This window comes from Quercus robur, chromosome 4, assembly GCF_932294415.1.
Source record: "Quercus robur chromosome 4, dhQueRobu3.1, whole genome shotgun sequence".
NCBI lineage: Eukaryota > Viridiplantae > Streptophyta > Magnoliopsida > Fagales > Fagaceae > Quercus > Quercus robur.
Genome location: NC_065537.1, coordinates 47984767 through 48007650, shown reverse-complemented (window position 1 = coordinate 48007650; position 22884 = coordinate 47984767). Strand labels below are relative to the sequence as shown.

Sequence of the window (22884 nt, the reverse complement as noted above, 5' to 3'; positions counted from 1 at the left end):
AATTCTCATGAAAAACTCCTAAAATTTTGTTTCTTTTTAAAATCCCACGAACTCATGTTTCTTACCCACTTACTTTTTCAGTGTTAAAAAAACAAAAACAAACAAATTACTTATTAGTTATCATATATGTGTTATTCTCAAAACTCCCCACAAAAGTGTATTAATTTTTAACGTTAATTACAACAATCTTTTGACAAAGAGAAGGATGGTACTCTATGAGAAGAAAGTGGCAGATTATGTAGAACAGAGAAAAAATAAAAGCAACGGTATCCAAGAATTTTCATGGGTGGCTACCATTTTATGATTATTTTACCATGAGTTTTAAGACTTTTGAATTTGTTGTTGTTGATATCTTTCTTTTTTTTGGTTGGGTTTGATTCTTCTTTCTATTTTATAATATTAATGTAATAAAAAATCATGCATCTTCAAAGTCTTTTCTGGCTTTTTTTTTCCTGGGGAGTTTTTCAGTCTTTTTTTTAGCACTTTTTTGCAATTGATTTATTTGTGTATTTATTTTATATATATATGTGATTAATTTACAAGTTGAAAATTATTAATTAAAAAAAAAAAGTCTCTAAGCATGTGCATAAGTGCATGCTCTGAAGCTAGTTATTATTATTATTATTATTTTGCAACTATTTTGTCCTTGTGTTTTAGAACTGTTGCCACTCTGGTCTTAGTAGTCATATTAGTAAAGTAAAATCCCGAATGCTCACTTGATACACTCTTACCGACAAAAAAAAGATTTACTATTAAAAAAAGCAACATCAGTATATCAATAATCAAAAGCTAAAATGCAAAATTCATCTTTTATGTTTCACAAAAATTCATTTCAATCCTTTAACTTTCAAGTTTATTTAATTAAGGCTTTTTCATAAATTTGTGTTATATGTTGTGGTTAATTTTTTAATTTTTTAAATTTTTCTTCAAGTTTTTTAAATAAAAATATTTAATTAATGATGGAAAAATTAATTTTCAAATTTTCATTTTCAAAAAATTTTAACAAAAATTTACAAAAATGTTTTAATTGAATAAATCTGAAATTTAGAGGACTGGAATGAACGAGAAAAAAAAAAAAAATTAAGGGCTAAAATGAATTCTGGAAAAACTTAGACGAAAAGGGCTTAATTTTTAAGTTGTTTTTACTTTTTATGGTAATTAAGGTGGTTGTTTGTTTTTACTAAACAAACTGAGACTGGTGTTCAGCGTCTAAGTAGATAATTCATGATCTTCAAAATTCCAAGTATTTCCTCCCTCAAAAATGCAGTGCAAGACATAAAGGTTCCAATGTGGGCTAATAAAATTCAAACTATCTGTTAAACACTTGGGCCTTTAGTAAGAGAGAAGCTTAGTTCAGTCAGCATACTCCAAGTCAAATATACGAGACGATAAAAAAAAAGAACCCAATTCATACTTTTGTTTAATATATCCAAATTACACTGAAGATTTTTTTTTTTTTTTTTTTTGAGTAAAGTAATGCAATGAGTTAATTTTTTATTCTGATCATTAGCATCCTAAAGTCTATAACTTATAGCATTTCTCCTCTCTCTTTATCAAAAAAAAAAAAAAAAAAATGGCATTTCTCAGGTCTTTAGTATATTCTGTTCAACTCTCATTTTCACCTTTCTCATGTTTTGAGAGGGGAAATTAATTAACGATTTCTGTTTGTTTTAAGCACCTAAACATTTTGATCCACATCCGCTGACGCATAACCAAAGAAGGATTATGTTGTCCAAGTATAGTTTTTTGTTAGCACTAACCGACTTTAGTATTTGCACAATTAAAACAAATCACATACAAAAATCAAATACTAAAACAGAATTGAAAGATAAGGATGATGTAAACTTGGGATAAAAATCTACTTTTAGCAAGACTACTATGCCTACTACTAAGAGAAAAGGAATAACAAAGGTTTAAATCCATCTATACTGCTAATGACTTCACTTCTTATACGCACACTATCATTTGCTTAGTAAGATACCACGTTTGCTCCATCAAGTAAAACAAGACTCTCCATGAAAGTAGCTACATATGAATGATGTTGGATATCAAGATCCTTCTTCTCATGTAGAGTTTCAATGTCAACTAATACAAACTTAAATTCTTGACTCTCTACTCGATCATTGATGTAGCAAACCAGAAGTGAACCATACTCCATAAAGGCAGTGCAATGAGCTACTCTTTCAAATGGTACAGCCGAAAGTTTAATCCAAGACTCAACCACGCCATACTCCTTCATCACCCATATGGAGTATTGGGTGCCATGTTGTTCACTCCGTGCCCATGTAATAAAAGCCAGTTTCCCCTTGAATGATGAAAGAAATGTCTGAAAGATGTTCTCATCGGTAGACCCAACAGGCAATGCTAGCCTTTTGAATTCCTCACTATTGACATCAAATGCCATAATCATTCTCCTCCTGTGATTCTCTTCTTCTTCTTCTACAATACATGACATCCAATGCAAAGCTCCATTAACCAATGGAATTGGCAAAGGATAGTTTTTATCATAGAACAAAACATCGGTTGTCAACGTGGTTCCAACACTTCTCCATGAATCCGAACTTAATGTATACACCTCAATCTCATGAGAACTCACAGGTGCAGAGAAAGGAGAACGTGAAATCCTCACAACCTTGTAGTCATTATTCTCGGAATGATATGCGAATCCGAGTGTAGCAAACCTTAACTGTCCCAAGCAAGTATTGGGCAACCTCTTGAATATTCTAATGCTGGGATTCCACAAATATATACAATAAGCCGAAGTGGCAAAACACAATAAGCCATTGCAGGAACCGACTATTTGGGCAGAACCAAAAGGAAAATGAAAGGGAATTCCAACCTCAGAAATCTTATCAAACGTGCGGTCCAAAGCGACAGTACAAACTGGTCTTTTAGTGTTAATAGAAGAAGAATAACTGTCTCTTACACATGGCATGTGTATGACATAACCATCACCATGGGAATCTTTGCTGTTATTAAGGTGGGTGGAAATGAAATCAGAACTAATAATTGAGGAGTTCCAAGACTTAGAAACACACCTGAATCTCATCAAAGACTTCACCGGTAGCCTTGTCAGGATGTTGAGTACGATGTCGTACGGAAGATAGATATTCCTCCGTCGGAGGGTCGGTGGTTGTGGACGCAATTCTCTCATTTGGAGAACCGATTTAGACACAGTTCAACTGCCAAAACACATCGTTGAAGTTCGAGGATCAAATCAAGCTCGGCCAAAACATACTGGTGTTGTCCACTGAACATTTTGGTGCTATTTTTGAAGATAATGGTTGTCGACTTGTCGGGTTGTTTTTGGATATAATCTATTCTAATACTTCCAAGTTCCGGCACTAGTACACTCCCATCATTTGTTTGATATTTATAAAACACACGGTTCCTACACTGAATCCACACGGTTTCTCCACGCACAAGACATGCTATTCCTTTATTTTTAAATTAAAGAATCTGAATATCAAAAATTTTTTATTTAAAAAAGAAAGAAAGAATTAAGCAAAACACCATAATTGTCCCAAACAACGCCGTCTGTTATGCTAAAGTCCACTTACTCGCTCAACCCTCTCTCTCTCTCTCTCTCTCTCTCTCACACACACACACAAAAATGTGGCCAATTGTTAATAATAAGTAAAAAATTGATGTTAATAGTGGATTCAAATGTAGAGAGTCTATTCATACGAAAATTTTGACATCTGCTAATATGGCAGATTATTACTTGTAAGTAAAAAATTGAGTTAGTAGTAGACTTAAATGTGAATCTATACAAGTTTACCCATCTAATTGATGTAAAAAATGTTATCAAATTTTTTTGGTGGCATAAAGTTTGGCTCAAATCACTAGTTAATTTAACCTAATTAACTATGTCTATGTAACAAGATATATATCATCTTCTTATTATTAGTGGCTGGGGACTTGGAGTCAAATTTTTTCCTTTTTTTGTTGCACGTACCATTGCTCCTAATTTGTATTTATGGGGCTTTCTAATTTCATGAAAAAAAGTTAGTGCTTTGTTTTCGAGTTATCTATCTTAATGCAGATCGTCTAGAAGGTTTATATAAGAAAAAAAAAATACTGGGAGAAAAAGATGAAAAAAGAAATCCTAAAAATTTAAAACTTAAAAATTGTATTGGTCCAAGTGTCCAACCTATAAGAAAATATCTTCTGAACTTCAAGGTTATTAAAAAAGACATTCTCAAAAAAAAAAAAAAAAAAGTTATTAAAAAAGAGAAATGATATGTTCACAATATTTTTATAACAAATTTTAAGAAGCGGATTGTTACTGGTTGCTATTGTTAGGACAAAAAAGTAATCTTAATGTGCGTTTGGGTCCGGCTGATGCGTTTGCGTTTGCATTTTTCTGTTTATTTTATTTCACGCGTTTTGGGACAAATTTTACTGTTACAGTTACTGTTCATGCACTGTTTATGAACAATAGCCGCAAAGTTTGACTTGTCAAACAATTTTTAGCCAATCAGTGCACACCGTGCACTGTTTACGGACCCACAAATTTCACTTTTCAGTAATTTTTCATTAAAAATGGGTTCCACGGTACTATTCACACATTTAAAAATTATTTTGTTACAGTGTTTTTCAGTTTTCAGTTTCAGTTTTCAGTTTTCAGCTGTATCCAAACGGACCCTTAGTATTAGGTTTAAATTTGAATCAATAACAACTAACCACTTATGATTTGTTGTGAAAATATTGTAAACGTAACACCTCTCTTATAAAAATATATGAGTTGGGGGATGGCATGAAAATTAGATAATTAACCATTTATCTATTTGATGTTGTTGAAAGTTTAATATATTGGAAAGATGCACAAAGGTCGGAGCCTGGAGCATGTTGGTACATGGCACCTTTGTCAAGAGAAAAGGCTTAAATCATAAATCGTGAAATTATAAATTGTCTTCATTAACCCATGATAGAAGTGCAATACTGCAGTAATGAATTGGGACCAAGCCAGAAGAATGTTTTTTCTCAAAATTAAAACTCAGAAGAATGTATTGAAGAAAATGCATAATGCCTTATATTTTATCTGTGGTGTGAGTTGGGTAGAAAGCTTACATTTGCCACGTAATTTAATATATCATATGAATTATAAAATTGACTTATTTCCTGTATTTTTAAGACTATTGGATTAATTTTACTAGGTTAGCTGAAGCATTAAAAAAAAAAAAAAATCCCTAGGATAGTTGGGATTGTTGCTTTATCTTATATGAATTTTAGCACTTGAAAGGGGTCAAGGGAGGCGACTTTCTACTAGCTATATGCGGTGGTTTTCACCTCTCAATTTATTAATTAGCTATTGCTGGTAAATGGATTTTTTTTTTTTTTTTCTAATGTCTTTGATGTTTACTACTCGGCAAGGACAAAGTTAGTTTATTTAAAATTTTTTAAAGGGCTGTGTTATTTGTTTTGAGTAAAATTGATTGATTGGGCTTAATTTTTTTTTTTTTTTTTTTATATTTTTGCAATTGGTAGTTTTTATTGATTGACTAATTTTTCTGAGACAAAATTTGGCTACAAACTTTGTTGTAGCATATTTTGAAAATCTAATCATTGGATTATATGTTTTTTATGCTCTTAATACACAAGTCTAATTTTGTGCTAATAGAATATTATATATTATAGGATCCATAAATTTATTTTTTATGCATAGTTTTATACTACAAAAACTTGCAATTTAAAGAATTAATTAATAACATAACTATTGATCTTTAATTCTTTAGAAATTTTGCAAACATAGAGAATATAAGAAGTAAATGCAATTTAATGGTAAATTTATCAAAATTCACATCTAATAAAAATATATTGAGTGAAGTTGTAGACTTAAGCTACAATGAAGTTTGTAGCCAAACTTTGTCCATTTTTCTAGGTTTGTATATTTTGTTTTAGATTTTAAATCTACAATTTTTTTAAATAACCCTTCAAATGAGGAAAATGTTAGAGTTACAAACATTTTTATAAATTGTTGATATAGTTAGTGTTTATGCTTATGTAAAAAAGTAATGTAAGTTGTAGGCTCGAATGCGAACTGATAAGAATTTGCTACTTTAACGGTTTGAAAAAGTATTGTAAAAAAGTTTGTAACTATAACATTACTCTCAAAAAAATTAATGATATTGTTAAGGGGAAGGGAGGGTGACATCCAGTGCAAAAGCTACATTAACCAATGAGATTGGCAAATGATAGTTTTTATCATAGAACATAAGTAACACTATGAATACATCCTACTTTCCCTAACAATTTGGGACCTCTCTTACAAGTAACACTATGGATAAATCTTTTTTTTTTTTTCAATAATTCTCACAATTCCTTGAGACAATATGTTATTAATTATTATCTTTCACATAGGTCTACTGACATCACTTTATTATTTAGTAGTATTAAGAATTTATCATCTCAAAAATTGTCAGAAAATTATTGAAAAAAAAATGTAGCTCTACACCCACCGACACACTTTTAACCAATATTATTATTTATATTCTCCCCAAACCCTATGTACACAAGGCCCATCTTTAACAAGACTTAATTAATTACCTTGACCCACCACAAACCAAATTAGATACTATCTTCAATGAGCCCAAAACCCAGACCACACCACTCGCTCATATTTGACCGTCTCATAAAGCATAAACAAATATGAACTGAGCGGGGAGCCCAGAACGAAAAACTATAGTGACTCCTTGTACAACATAATGGATATGGGCCGGCCTTCTTGTAGAAAATAATGAAGAAGATAAACAATGTCAAATTCATAGATAGATAGTGTTGGATCCGTAGTTTAAAAATAATAAAATAATATGATAATCCACAGTCATGTAACAAGCTTGGACCAAACAAGATGAAATTTTTACTTCTTTTCTCAATTTTAAAAACATATGAATAATAACAAATATATAACATGTTAATTATATAAAAATAAGAATAATAAGATAAAGATATTATAATAGTACATAACCCGGTTAAGGCATTACACTCTCGCTTTTTAAGGTATTTTAATATTATTTAATTAAAATGAATTAATATGAAAATATAAATATAAAAATATGAGAGTTAATATGGAAGATAAGAAGTTAATGATATTTTTAATTCCACATTAAAAAGAAGAGAAACTATTTTATTCTTTATAATTGTGGTGATTAATGGACTGATATTTATTGATTTAGATATTGGGCTATATGCGTACTCAAGGTAGAGGTGAAGGGAGGAGGTAGGATAAAACAACCCATCCACATATGCCATCAGCTCCATGTGGTCTTCGTTTGATTTTCTCCCTGTAAGTCATTTTTTATTGTGAGCAATTATGTGCCTTCCTCTTCCCTTCTAATTACTAAGCTTGCTGTGACTTTTAAGAAGAGGCCAAAGCTACAAGCTCTTGAAATTCTAACAATGACCTCATCGTGACCAAATTACAAGTTTACAATTACTCTTGAAACAAATACAGCAGATAGCCAGAGGTGACACATATCATAATGGGTCTATGGGATATGGCCTATGAAAAGAGCTCTAAGCTCATCTCTTCACACTTAAACACAACAGTTTATCTTACACCAAATGGGAGGCAGCTCTATGTTTACTGGAGACCCAGCACTTTGATGTGTTAATACTGCGGAATTTTAAATCCTGGATTTCTGGAAAAACCATAATATTTTACCATGCAACCAATCAGTCTAGTTCAATATGCATTACAAAAATCCTATTTCATGGGGGGGAAAACAAGATGGCATTTTGCAATAGCTTTCGTTACCTTTTTGTGAGATAATTACCGTCCCAATAACTAAAAATACAAATTTAAAGGATTGTACAAAAATTAGTTTCAGCCGAAACTGAGTCCTGGGAAACAGAAATAAAGTAACAAGAATTGTTTTGCCCATCCAACCGTGTACTTTGAAATCTGACTTAAATATCCTCTCTCTAGCTTTTGACACCCTGAAATCAAACAACAATGAAAATCCAAGTAAGTATTCAAAATTAGTTTAGTTTACAAGCCTAGCACGTTTCACTGGTTTCAATTGTCACCAATTTTAACAAGATATAGATTTGATATCAATTATTCCAATATGAAATAGTTTTAAGGTTTTAAATATTTTTGCTTTACAATCAAGCTGAACACAAATAAATTTCAGTAAAAATAAGAGAAGGGAGAAGGGGGGACAATTATATAGAAAGGAAGAAATTTTGAAACTTGTTCCTTGGGCACACAAAAATGATTGTACAAAATAGACTGTTCTAAATTCAATCTAATGGATATAGGCTCCTACATGTTGCCAGCCAATTCCTCTAGCAATCCCTGATGCATAACATAGGGGGTTTAATGGCATGCAATATCAGGGAAGAATCATGACTTCTACATTGGCTTGATATGCTGATCTATATATTTGGAAGAAAGATACTAACAATATGATGGTTAGGCCATAACTATCAACTAGACAAGTCCGCTTGAATATGTATAACTCTCTTTTAGCCCAGAAAGAAGATTACTTAAAGGGTGAACTTATATGAGGCTTTCAACAGTGTTAATTGTCTTTTGAATTGCAAAGAAAATATTTCTAGAATGAAGACTAAAAATTCTTAGTTGATCATATAGCTTGATTGATAAAAACTAATAGCTTCGAAAATTCTCCATGATTTACAACTCATGCACTCAATTGAACTTCATGCTATGAAAATCATTATAAATGAAACCATATAACTCATAGCTGATAAGGACTAAAACCCCTAAAAATAAATCTTGCCTCTTTTGTCATCATGAAACAAGATGCAAGGATATGTCACTTGAATACATTTCCAAACCATCATGACTGAAACCATATCTAAATTCAAAACAACATACCAGGATTTTATCTTAAAAAAATAATAAGACTAACAGAAATGCTTATGCATAACCAGTGACAGTAGCCTCAAATTTGAAATTAATCCTATGAAAATCCTCCCCGCTATTTAAGCATTTAGCAATTGGTCAAGGCATAAACAGAACATGGTCCTCACCTTCTGCAGACATGTCCATTATCTGTAAATTTGTAAAAACCTGAGTCAGTAAGGCATTTTAGTTGAAGAAAGAAAACAGTTAATGGTTACTCATTCCTAATGATTGTAACTAAAATTGCTTAATTACTGTTTTCAAAGGTACGGGTCCAATGATTCTGAAGTATAAAAAATGTCAGAGAAGGAAATATTATGCATTCTCAAGTTTTCACCAGTAAAAAATTTGTTTGGCAAAATAACATCATGCTTGGACAATTAATAGTACTGAATAATCTACCTTAGCAAAATCATTAGAGCGGTGTAGTAACAGGTGAAGGTTGAGACTATTTCCTATCTAGACCATTTATTCAACAATTTGATGAATCGTGTTCTTTCGGAAGGAGGACTTTCTGAGTCGTGTTTGGTTGAACTCTTCCACATCTTGCTCGTACACCAAACTGACCCCGCATTCCCTCACTCCCTCGACTGAGCCATAGTTCTCAAATACAAGCTCAATCTGACTGCATTCACCATTCCCAACAGTAGCGAACCAATCATCTCGAGAAAAATACAAAAGCCAAATGTGGCTCCCCAAAGCTGTCGTCCTTAAGAAAGTTTTAGAGGCATAGTGACTGTGACGCATATCACCAAGGGCTATCACACGAGCTCCAAGACCAAATGTTTCGCCAATTACATTGACGGAAGCACAAAGAAAGAATCCCATCCACCTACCATTACACCAATTTGGAGGCAGCTCTATGCTTATTGAATTTCCCCTACTTTGATGTGTTAACCATCGCGGAAGGTTATCCCCTTTAATAATTATCTGGTATTCAGTTTTTTGGCAAAGGAGTCCCTGTATCAAAGGGTAAAAAAAAAAAAAAAAACATGATACTCCATTTAACAATGTGCATGTGTGAGAGAGAGATAGAGAGAGCAAAGTACCTGTCGGTAACGGTTCAATATTGTAAATGCCACTCTACGGCTACTCTCACAATGTGCATGTGTGAGAGAGAGATAGCAATCTACATCTCTGAAAAGCATTATCCTCTCCAAGTTCATGGAGCACATATTCGATGACAGTTGATATTTCAATAGATCTTGCCAGACAGGATTGGCTAAGGGAACTTCTATAATTCCGGTACCTTGCAAATCAAGTTCCTTCAAACACTTTATTTTCCAAAGGCTGTCTGGCAGGTTGACAAGACGGCGACATCCCGAAATATCAAGTTTTTCAAGCGACATCAAACTATCCATGTAACCTGGAAGACACTCGAGATGACAACAGTCTTTTAGATTTAATAAAGAAAGGGCAGCCAAACAGTCGATTGATGAGGGTAGTGTCTCAATTCCAGTTCCACTCAAGTGAAGTTCTGATAGGCTTGTCAAAACTCCATTAAATTCTAGAAAGTTTATGATTTTGGGACATCCACAAAGATTAAGAATTTTAAGGGACTCCATTTCAGTGGAAATGCAGGGAAGATTGGTAAGAGATTTGCAGTGTTCAAGATCTAAGACAACAAGCCTGCTGAGTTGCCGAATAGATGGGTGGAGGTCAACCAAATTAGTGCACCAACTAAGACGAAGTCTCTCAAGCCTTGGAAACCCAGTGAAGTCAGGTGTCTGAATAATGTTTGCTGAATAACTAAGATCCATGCTTTTTAACATGTCCAAATACTGTTCAACCCAAAAGGAAAAGCTTCCATTAAACATAATAGTTATTTTAATAAAATAATAAATTTTGTAAAGTAAGGAAATTTATTGAAGCCACTCCTAAAGAATATATATATATATATATATATGTTGAGAGAAAAAAAAAAATACCTTTACTCCTTCCCAAAGATATTTAATTTCACTAAACCGTAAATTAAGTTCAACGAGCTCTTTGGGATGGAAACTAGATGGCAAACATTTTGAAGAATAACCAAACCAGTCAAGAAATCTTAGGGAATTTGGAAGATGATGGAGGTCATTTGAGATAGACAAATTGTCAACTATAAGCAATCTAAGATTACACATCTTTGAAAAAGCTTCAGGGAAGACTTCAAAGTCCGGGTATTGTACTGTCCATTCATAAAAAGGAAAGGTTTCAAACTCCCGATATCCTCTTTCCCATTCATGACGGTTTAGGACTATGGCTTGAATTGCTTCTGTTGCCTAAGAATCAAAAGCAAACATGGGTGAATTAATTGCATAACAAAAGATAAGAATACCAATTACTCAAGTTTTAAAGGAGATTAAATATCTACAACCTGGCATTTAGAAAAACAATTATCTACAACCTGAGTTTTCCAAATATATAACCTAATCTTAAAATTGTTAGTTGAACTATAAGATTGCTATCTTCTTCATCTACTTTTTTTTTTTTTTTTTAATTTATTAAAAAGAAAAGAAGTGGGAAACTTTTTTTTTTTTTTTTTAACATTCCCATCCCTTCTATCAAAAGAATCTTAAAATGGTGGGTCCAACTTCAAATTCAACAATAATAATTCTAAGACTACACACTTTTACACATTTTATCACAACTGTCCCATGCAGATGATTGTGAATATTAAAGAAAAAATAGTAAGTTCATGTAAAAGTGACAAATAACTAATTACAGTCTACCACATAAAATAATTGTGACAAAATGTGTTATCATAGAATTTTCATTCAACAATAAGGATTTTTTTTTTTTTTTACTTTTTTTTTTTTTTTTGGAGAATACTAAATATTTTTTAATATCATATGTTAAAGTTTTCTTCTCAATATTGTGTGTGAAATTTTTATATATATATAAAAAAATTAGATTCTCAATATTGTGTTAACATTCATTTATTAAGAATGTTAATTTTTTTACAACCGTAAATTAAAACTAGTAAGGTGCACTTCTACCATCAAGGGAAAAAAAGGAGCAAAAAAAGGGGGAAATTTCAAAATTACTTTTAAAGTGATGGAAAAAAAGTCCCATAAAAGAAGTTTCAATAAAAATATAACCTTTTGTTTTGGATAGTAATCAGGAAAGATTACTTGATGATTAAATTAAGAAAGATGAATTCAAATTTAAAATAACAACAGAATCAAATATGTTTTGTAAAATATAAGAATGGTCCAACAACAATATATTAGCATGTTAAATGAAAGTTTGTATTCCATGTTTCATTGCCAAGATTCTTATAGTTCAACTGATATATTCTAGTATTTTCTACGAAGACATCCAAAATTTAAACTCTTTCACCACAAACCATTGAATTATCAACAAAAAATAAGCACTCTATATTTCTTTAATTACGTATGTAAATAACCACTTATCGAGATCATTTATTTAAGAACTAATGTATTGAACTAAATTATGTAATTTTACCTAATCAATCTTTTTCACTGAAATAAATTTATAACTTTTTCGTTGTCTTACCGTATCTTTAGTCAATACATGAAACAAATCCTCAATAAGCCACAACCTGTTGCGCTTTCCTGGCTCTCCACGTGATTCTTGACGAATAATTTCTTTACCCATTTCTTGTACTAGATCATGCATACATAATTTATTGTTTTCTATAGTTAAGAGAGATTTATCAACGAGAACACTTATACCGATTCTCGCATCAAAACCACATTTCTCTAATATCTCAACTACTCGATCTTTTGTCTTCCCTCTAAAGAAACACGCAATATCTAAAAATATCTCCTTCCACATTTCCTCTAGTTCATCATAGCTTACTTTAAGTATATCAAATATTTCTCTTTTAGGAATTTTTTTAAAACTTTCCAATGCACTTTGCCATTCATCCATTGTTCTTCCAGCCAAAAAGGAACCCAAAGTAACAAGAGCTAACGGAAGGCCGTTAGCATAGCGTACACATTCTTGAGAGAGTTGCATATAACCTTCTTTGGGTTGCTCATTTTTGAATGCTTTCAAACAAAGAAGTTTTAAAGCAACATCACTATTTAACGAATTAGGCTTAAATCTTTTGTGCACTCCATGTTGGACCAACAAATGTTCATCTCTAGTTGTTATGATGATCCAACTCTCCAATCCAAACCAACCATATTCTCCACACAATTTTTCTAATTGGTCAATTTGGTTGACATCATCCAAAACAAGTAGAACTTTCTTAATACGTAGCCTTTTCTTAATCATGTCAACTCCTTGATATACATCCCTTATATCTATATTTCCATCCTCCATAATGTCTGCAAGAAGCTGCTTTTGTAATTGAAGCAAACCATATTTTTCTGATTCTTCTCTGACATTAGCTATAAAACTTGAGCCTTCAAAATGACTACAAAACTTATCATAAACAACTCTAGCAAGAGTTGTCTTTCCCAGCCCCCCCATACCACAAATCCCTGTCATGCAAACTTTGTTCCCACAATCATAATACGAAGTGATGAGTTCTTCAACTGAAGAATCTATTCCTACCAAGTTATTTGTATTGCTTGAGAAACTTGAACTCAATTTATGTAATATCACCTCTACTATGTGTTGTATATATTCTGACTCAGGGCTGCAAAAAGGATAAAACATTATGGTCCAAATTAATAATAAATACCCATCGGAGAAAGAAAAATATTAGGCAAAAGAGTAGCAATGGCGGCTCCAAGAAATTTCTTAAGGGGGTTGTTAAGAAACTTAAATTTAACAAATTTAAAAAAAAAAAGAACTTGAATATATTGTTTTATTGACCAAAAAAAAAAACACAAATACATGAAATGTTACAATTTATTTCTACGAGTTTTCATATTTTGAAATTGTCACATAATAGTTTATTATCAATTGTGATTATCTATTGTCAATGTAGATGTGATCATTTTATTTTGTTAAGTTTATATAACATTTTTTTATTATTATTTCATTTTCATTATTTATTTGTCATTTTTTTATTATAAATTATTGATCTTATATTAATTATTGACCCACATAACCACACACATCCATACATAAATAATACATTTAACAACCATTAACTTTACTATTTTTTTTTTCTTTGAATCACTAGTTTTATAACAAAAAATTATTATAACATAATAACAATATACACATGTAACAAATCCACTGTATTTCTTGGTTATTAAATTATATAAAGTTATATTATATTTATAACATGTACACATTCACACACTTCACAATTCACACAAATAACATTATATAAAAAAAATACTATGCACACAATTGGTATTAATCACACACTCTCTCTCATATATATAATATAAATTTATAATAAATAGAGACATTCAGAACTCACAATTACTCACATTTTACTCTTAGAATCAGAGATACATAGAAAGTTAGATAGAGAACAGAGATGAGATGAGATTCATGAGATAAAGGGAGAGTGATTTGTGTTGTTAATTAGTTTTGGGATGAGCTGATTTATGCTGTTTGATTTTAGGCATTGATTCGTGATCATGGTGTGCAAGATTTAAGCCAAGTTGTGCGAAAATATTTTTAAAAGTAATTAAATTAATAAAAATTATTTTATATATATATATATATAAATTTTTTTTTTTTCAAGTAAGGGGGTTCATTTGAACCCCCCTAAATAACAAGTGCAGCTGCCCCTGCCAAAGAGCCCATGAATCTTTGTCAGAGTACTAGGCAGCCCAACCACGGCCTTAACATGTTCATCCCAGACCTCGTGCCTTGTGGTCTTATTCTCCAGCTAATTGCTACAAAGTTAACGTTGATGGAGCTGCTTTTAAAGATGAAGATAGAGCTAGGATTGGGGTTATCATTAGAGATGACAAAGATATGGTGATTGCTTCCATGTCCCAGAATATCTCTTCCTCATTCTATTCAAGAGCTAGAAGCCCTTGTTGCTAGTAGAGCTTTGGAGTTCTCTCTTGATATAGGCATTGGTTTAGCTTTAGAAGGGGATTCAGAGTTAGTGATAAATGCTCTAAAGAGTGTCTCCCACAATAGCCTCTTTCGGCCTTTTGATTCGGTATTTTAGAATTGTTAGAGAGTATATTTTCATGGTATTAGTTTTTCTCATGTTTGTAGAAATGAAAACTCTATAGCTCACAACCTTGCCAGACATGCATGTCATGTGTTGATGGAAGATGTCCCACCACACGTTTTAATTAAAGCCAACTTGGCGTCTGTATCTTAATAATACTTACAAGTTTCATTCTCAAAATTATTTTTATATTCTTGTTTATTATATGTCTCTTTTCTAAATTGTTTGACATATGATTAAAAGAGATTGTCAAAAAATTTAATTTAAAATTAATTATAAATTATTTTAATACTATGGTACAACTTTGTTGAGCTACATGAACTTATTAAATATAAAAAAATTTGTTCATGGACCTTGTTTATTTTTTAGTCAATTTAAGAACTTTATTGTATTTAATTTGGCCTTCCTTAGAAAAATATTTCTGGCTCCACCATTGCCAACAAAGATATAAGCTTCTACCTTTTGAGTCAAGGCTTATATTAATGTCTTCAAATGAGTATCTTTTTTTCCATTTAATTGAAGGTGTTTTTAATTTTTTTTTTTTAATTTCTATTTTGGTGGACTAATAGTCTAATATTATCAATTATAAATCCTAGAAGCTCTGTTTGTTCATAGAAAGTTATGTTAATTCTTGAATCAAGTAGTTCCTTTTTAATTATTGCAATGGAGCTTTTCCCAAGTCCTAAAGGCTAAGGTCACAAACTATTTCTAATAGCATCAGCACCGCTTGCAAGAAGTCTCAAAATACAACAACATTTTAACAAGAATTTGTTCTGATATTTCAATTCACTCATATTAAAGCATCAACATTGAATGTTAAAATATTATTTTCATAGCATATGATATTACACCCTATATCCCATGTTTTATTGTACCATGCAAAACATTAAAATAATAAATACAACCTATTAAAATAATATTAACTCAAAACACAACCCGAAACAAATGAATTAAAAAAAAAAAAAAAAAAAAAAGAAGGATAGAAAGTCGAATTAAAAATTACTAGTTAATGACATTGCTACGGTGCCCTTCAACTCGAATTAAAAATTACTTTTTAGTTAATGACATTGCTACAATGCCCTTATGCTAATTGAAAGGCACCGTAGCTCATGCCAATTATTTTGGCATTTGTGACATCCAATGAAGGTGATTTTTTGTGTTTGATGTGCTAAATACTAAAAACTTAGCATTTAGCACATCCAATAGTAGCGCTCTTATGCTACATTCTAATAGCTATTTATATACTTTATGGTATATAAAAGAAGATTGTCACTTAAATGTCAAAAGAAATAAAATTTTCAAGGAAATTACCTATCTCGTAAATGCCAACCAGAAATATTGGCCACTTCTCTCAATGCAGCAGCTTTCCATGTTTCCGTTCTCTCAAAAAAATTGTGCTCGTAAAGGGCTTCTGCCTCTTTCCGTACATCAGATGGATTTACATGGTAAAAAATAGGAAGAATTGTCAATCCTGTCTCTTTCCTGCATCTAACCATTTTGGCAAGTTCCTCCATGCACCATGAGGAAGACACATAGTTTTTTGAGAGAATGATGATAGCAAACCTTGATTCTTCTATTGCTTTCAAGAGTGCTGGTGAAATAGATTCTCCTTTCTCAAGTCCTTCTTCGTCCCTGAAGGTGACAATACCCTTACGTTGCAAAGCAGCATATAGATGATCTGTAAAATTATTTCGAGTGTCTTCACCTCTGAAACTAAGGAAGACATCATATTTCCACCGAGGTGTTAAAGAAGAAGCTGATGACGATGTGGCTCCTGGAGTGCTCATGAAAGCCGTTAGAATATACTGGTAAATCTTGAAAATCTGAAGAAAAAAAAATAAAAAGAAAATAGATTAAGGAAGAAGAAAACTATTTGAAGTGGGATTTTTATTTAGAAAGATGAAATAAAAGATATGAATGTGTGTGAAAATGTGAACTATCATATTTGTGAAGTGGAATATAGTAGCAGTGACTATTAGGCTCGAAACCTCTTGAAAGTTGATACAACACCGTTGCCGGATTCGGATCTTATGTGAGAGAAGAGAAGAGAAGAAGACGACTAAGCAGGGGCTGTACCAAGTACCTGAAGCAGCAGGTTGCCCACAGAAGTCGCCGGTCACGCCAAGTCTTCTGCTGCTGTTTCCGGTCACGCCAAATCCTCTCCTGCTGTTTCTCCTTCTTCTTTTTTTCTTTTTTCTTCTTTTTCTCCTTTCTCTTTTCTTTTATCCGGCTCCACTCTCTCTTTTAGTTTTTGTATTCTTTTTTTATTTGTGTTTCCAAAGCCCTACATTGGAAAGGTAGACAAGTTTCAGCCAATCCTTTTTTTTTCACCTTGGCCAATGTGTCGTGACAAATACCTTAACTCTTAAGCACTTTTAATTAATATTTACAATTTAAAAAAAAAAAAAAAAAAAAAAAAAATCTAAGAGATCAGGTCTGATGGTTGCTGTAAAAAATATCTTAAACTCTTTAAGTTCCTTAACTCAGACGAATACCTTAACTCTTAAGTACTTTTAATTAATATTTACAATTAAAAAAAAAAATCTAAGAGATCAGGTCTGATGGTTGCTGTAAAAAATATAGTACCTTAACTTTTTTTTTTTGACTATATGTAGTACCTTAACTCATAACTCTTTTTGCTGTAACTGTAATGTGACGAAGAATGATTAGTAAAGGAAAAATAATATGTTATAGGCATTAAAAATTTTAATTGTGCGTGGGTTTAATCTCTACCTCTGTTAAAAATTGATTGGTATCTTAATTTAATGATAAAGAGTTATTATTAGAAGTGGATGTTATAAGTTAAAACTCTTTAAAAAAAAATTCCAATTGTGCCAAAAAAATATAAAATTGTATGATTCTAAAATTACTTTATTTTAAAAGTAATAAATGTAATTGGGGCAAGACTTAGATATAGTACTTAGGTGACATTCTTTTGGTTTCTCTCTTAAGATTCTACTATATGAATTTTTTCTCATAAAATGAAAGTGTATTTTTTAGTTAAATAACTACATGACTCAATTTTAAGTGGAGAACCTAAGGAACAATTTAAGGTATTATACCTAAGTTTTATCCACATAATTTAGTATATAAATATTTTAATTTAAAACTATTAGATAATTTAAATTTTTATTTTATTTAATATAATATATGTGTCCTTGTAATTTGTATATTATTATTGCTATCACAAGTTTAACTAATCAACATATAAATAAATATCATATCTACCTTTGCTTAGTATTTGATAATTCTTATTTTTCTTGTGAAAGTTATGATATAAAAAAATACATTTGAAAGATTGATTTTTATGTTTAATTTAATTATTTTAGTTATTTCTTATATTTATATTAATTTAATATAATTATTTATATTTTAATAATTATTAAATTAATTATGACATCATCACGGTTCAACCTTGGTTTGACCTTGATCAAACCTTAAAAATCTTAAACCTTTTTCTTTTACGATTTATTGAACAGTCCAAGTCCAAGTCTGAAAATCATGTGTTGACAACAAACTTGGCTTAATGTGGTCATTTTGCTCTGTCTTTACTATCTTGCTTTTATTTTGTTTTATGTAGTAGACTATTTTTAGGTCGTTGTTTTGCCACTTCCATACCTGCTCTGATTAAAATATGGGGATGTGAATCATGCAACGTGTGAATACTTGCACTTATCTGTGTCTACCTTTGATTCCAATGCCAGTTCATTTTACCAAGCAATTTATTGTTGACTTTGCAAAACATACATGTGTACCAAACACAATAGATTTCCAAAACACCATAGGCAAAAAAAGCATCAACCTCCTTATAAAACATCATAAGAAATTTCACAAGAAGTTACCCAAAAGCAATGCTTCAACCTATCTTATATAAAATTAGGAGTATTTAGATTTTATACCTTGAAATTTTAGAATTTGGATTTTACCATTTGAAAATCTATTTTGTTTGCAACAACAACTCTTTTGTCTATCTTTTGTGTTAAGTGCCATATAAACTTGTCATGCAAGTATAGTTCATTGGGTAAAATAATGCCATGTCATTTTTAATATATATTTTTTAATTTTTTAAAGATACAAAAATGATGTGACATTATTTTATTTGACAAACTAATCATGAATGGCAAGTTTATGTGGCATTTAACGGAAAATGTGGATGGGGGCTGCTTAGAAGTGTGTGGTTCGATCGGTGGTAAGGATCAGTTTTCTCATAATTGGAATCGATGCACAAAACCTATGGTTCGTTTTTCGACCTATAATGGTGCAGTTTTTGCGGTCGGTTTGATTGGTTTGAAATATTAAAAAAAAAAAACTATTTTTTTTCTTTATTTGTTAAAATTGGTCATATTTAATATCTCTAAAATGTGTTGGATAGAATTCATCATAAATATAATGTTTAATGTTTGTTAATTATTGGATTGTGTATTGATGCTTAATATTTTCAAAAGAGGTCAATATTTATGTGCTTTGTATTTTTAGATTAGTTTTTGATGCCCGCACAATTGTAAAAAAGATTTGTTCTAGCATCAAATCCAAAAATTTCAGTGGGTTCCAGTTAGCTCAACTGGTAAAGTCTCTGATGATTGTATAAGAGATCTAAGGTTCAATTCCCGTCTACACCAAAAACTAATTGGTGTCTTGGTCTGATGATAAAGAGCTATCATCAGGAGCAGACGCCATAAGTTTAAACTCTATCTCAAATCCAAAATTTTCTAAAAATGAATCTTAATTGGGTTTTCAAAATTTTAGTAATTATGCTGAATATTCTAATGATTAGCTTTGCATTCTTTAAAAAAATTAAAAAATTAAAAAAAAAATCCTTGAAACATTCTAATAATTATTTTGTTACAATAAGTAAAACATTAACCGTGAGGGTTTTTTTTTTTTTTTTTTTTTTTTTTTTTTTTTTTTTATGAGATGTTCAAAACCATGTTCAACCTCTCAACAATGGGATTAGAGTTTAGATAGGTCGAATCTATACACTCGCATATTTAAATTATGGTTTTTGTTACTACGTGTTCATACAATTGCATATTTAAATTATGGTTTTTGTTACTACATGTTCAACAGGTATAAGTTAATGCGTATCTAATAATTATGTTTTTATATATTGTTTGAAAAACCAAACGGAATCACACACAAATATTAATAAAATTACACACTACCACAATAAATTATAGGTGTAGCCTAATAAATTATTGATAAATATTCAATCATATATATATTATTAAATTTGAAGAATAATCAAAATTGAAATTAATTTTTAATCGTTGTCTAATTTTGTGAATTTGCGACTGGTGGCCAATAGCGGGGTAAATCGCTGGCCCAAGGAGTTTTTTCAAAGTGCTAGTGCTTAAACTTGAAATAGAGAACTCCTAATCAAATCCAAGACAGTCACTTTGAGACCAAGTGCCCAACCACTTGGCCAATCCACTGGGTTGAATTTTTTCTTTTATAAGCACAAGTTATAACTTAGTTTATTAATTGATAATAGGTGCTTTCTACAAAGACCATGGATGGTCTTGATTCATATTTATTTATAAGTTAACCATTGTGAGAACATATTCGCTACAAAAGGTGGTAACAAACCTAAAAAGGAAATCATATGACACTTAGTGTGTGTTTGTATAGAGCGTTGCGCGTCTACGTTTCACGTTTTCTGCGTTTTTTTTTTTTTTTTTTATTCTCCCCAGCAGCAATTGTTGACCCGGTCCTCTGTGAACAGTGCACTTGTGCACTGTTCACGGGTCCCACAAACTCCACTTTTTATCAACTTTTTCATTAAAAATGGGTCCCACAGCACTATTCACACATTTAAAAATTATTTTGTTACAATGTTTTCAGTTTTAAGTTTTCAGTTTCAGCAAAATAAGTTCTATCCAAACAGACCCTTAATCCAGTTTTTTTTTTTCTTTGTTGAAAAACTTTCATTGAATACGGTAGGCCCAGTCCACTTGCATGTAAGAAAACAATTTTTTGATCCTTATATTTAGGAGCTATTTTCAATTTGGTCCTTTTTTCAGCTTTTTTGATGGAAAATCCCGAATACTCACTTGGTAGTTGATACATATTTTTTTGAAAAAATAATTAATTTCTATTAAAAAACCACATTAACATCTTAATAAATAAATAAAATTGTCAAAAAAAAAAAAAAAAACAAATATATATATATGAGATGGGTTTAAGTTACACATTTTTTTTTTTTGTCCAAAAGTTACACATTTTTTAAACCATTGGATTTAAGTAGATCCAATGGTTAAAAAAAGATCTTCATTATTATAAATATTCTTATTAGGATCTTATTAATTACCCTCATTTATTACATTATAAACCTACCTCTAAACCCAAAAATGTTTGACGTTTCTCTCTCTCTCTCCGTTTCTCTCTCTATGATCCAACGGTATGAATCATAGATGCTTATCATGTGGGCATGACTATGAGTCTATGAGTCTACTCCCACTTATTAGGAAATTTTTGTTGTTGGAAGCCTTTGAAATCAAAAACAAATGTGGATCAGGCTGGCTTGCTTTTCTTTGTCTTTGTTTATTTATTTCTTTATAGGATCTGTAAGGAATTTGCATGTTTTCTTAAGCTTTGGTTGACTGCACTGAAGGGAGAAGGAAATTGTAGTGAAGTTTCTTGGAAGTGACCTTAAAGTGTTTGTGGGTGGCCTATTGTCCTAGAAAGCACCTACGCGGCTCCAAAGTCGTCGTACCGGAGTCCAACGCGGCGTTCGGCATCTGACGCGCCGACTCTCCCCTTTTTTTTTTTTTTTGATTCGCGCTGATTCGGGCCAAAACGAGCTGATTTCGACAGAAACGAGAACCGATAAGGCTAAAACGGCCACCGAAACATGCCAATACAGCCGATTCCAACCGAAATGGGCAGCAGCTGCCATTCTTCTACTTCATGTGGCCTTGTGAGAGGAAAAAAAAAAAAAAAAAAAAAAAAAAGAGAAGGAAGAAGAAGATGAGAAGACACAAAAAAAAAAGGATGGAAGAAGAATAAAGATATGTAGCAAAAAGAATATAAATTAAGTAGGTGGAAAAGTCAATTATTAATGTGAGTGGGCTTGGGAATTGGAAAATGAGTAAAGAAACCTTCTTAAACTGTGGTTTTTTGTTTACAATTACTAAAAGTATTGATTTTATTAAAAGCAAATCATAAATAATCGTTTTTTAATAATAAATTCTACCATTTATTTGAATTTTTTTATATAAAAATATTAAATTCACTATATAAAATATATTTTTAATAATTTTTTAATCTCCACACCCACACCTTACTTTTTAAAAAATTGCCAAGTCCCGCACCCGCAGCTACACCCGAATTCGAAAACACACCCGTGCTTCATAACTATTGTCTTTGTTTTCCATGTAGTGGTTTTTATTTTAATGACATACATTTTCCACGAAATAGTTGACCGGTTTCTCTAAAATAGATAATGCCTTTCATTGACAAGGCTTGAGAATGTATCTCATTCACTTGTATCGTATGCATTATCTCTCTTATAGTGTATGTATCCACCCTGAGGTCATTATAGACCTATGGAGAGTGACTTGATTGTATGAAATTGTCATAGTAATTTCCTTAGTGAATGCTTGGAAAAGTAGTAATGATACGTGTAGGGTCACGGTTAGGGGTCTAGGCCCAACAGTTTTGGGGTTCTGGCCCAAGGAGCCCTAAACAATGAATTTGTAAAGAGTGGGTTACAGAACTGGGCCTTAACGAAGTGCGTGCTAGTTAACTTTGGACCATACAACGATCGAAAATAAGAAAATCTCATTCATGTCCATTAGATATATAGTCCGAGGAGATGTATGGGGTGTATCTCTGTCTCTGATCAAAGGTTATGGTTCTTCTCTTCTTCTTCTGCTCTCAGTTACTCCTTTTTTCCATCCCCCTCTTCATGGGGACTCCCCTCTTCATGGGGACTCCCCTCTCTTATGTAGCCCCCTTGAAGTCATTAGAG

General features: G+C 31.5%; 2 protein-coding genes across 2 annotated transcripts; both read right to left on the bottom strand.

Annotated features, from left to right (window-relative positions):
• Positions 1 to 1969: 1969 nt before the first annotated feature.
• On the bottom strand, positions 1970 to 3154 carry LOC126722045 (F-box/kelch-repeat protein At3g23880-like). The gene has a single exon (XM_050425201.1). The coding sequence runs from the start codon at positions 3152 to 3154 to the stop codon at positions 1970 to 1972; it is 1185 nt and encodes a 394-aa protein (XP_050281158.1).
• A 4808-nt stretch (positions 3155 to 7962) lies between these two features.
• LOC126722527 (disease resistance protein RPV1-like) lies at positions 7963 to 17151 on the bottom strand. The gene is made up of 7 exons (XM_050425681.1): positions 16992 to 17151; positions 16227 to 16738; positions 12371 to 13463; positions 10801 to 11133; positions 9922 to 10653; positions 9275 to 9832; positions 7963 to 9022 (listed from the first exon to the last, which is right to left on the bottom strand). Exons 2-6 carry the CDS (start codon positions 16700 to 16702, stop codon positions 9341 to 9343), a joined length of 3126 nt encoding a protein of 1041 aa, XP_050281638.1. The 5' UTR covers positions 16703 to 16738; positions 16992 to 17151; the 3' UTR covers positions 7963 to 9022; positions 9275 to 9340.
• Positions 17152 to 22884: the final 5733 nt, after the last annotated feature.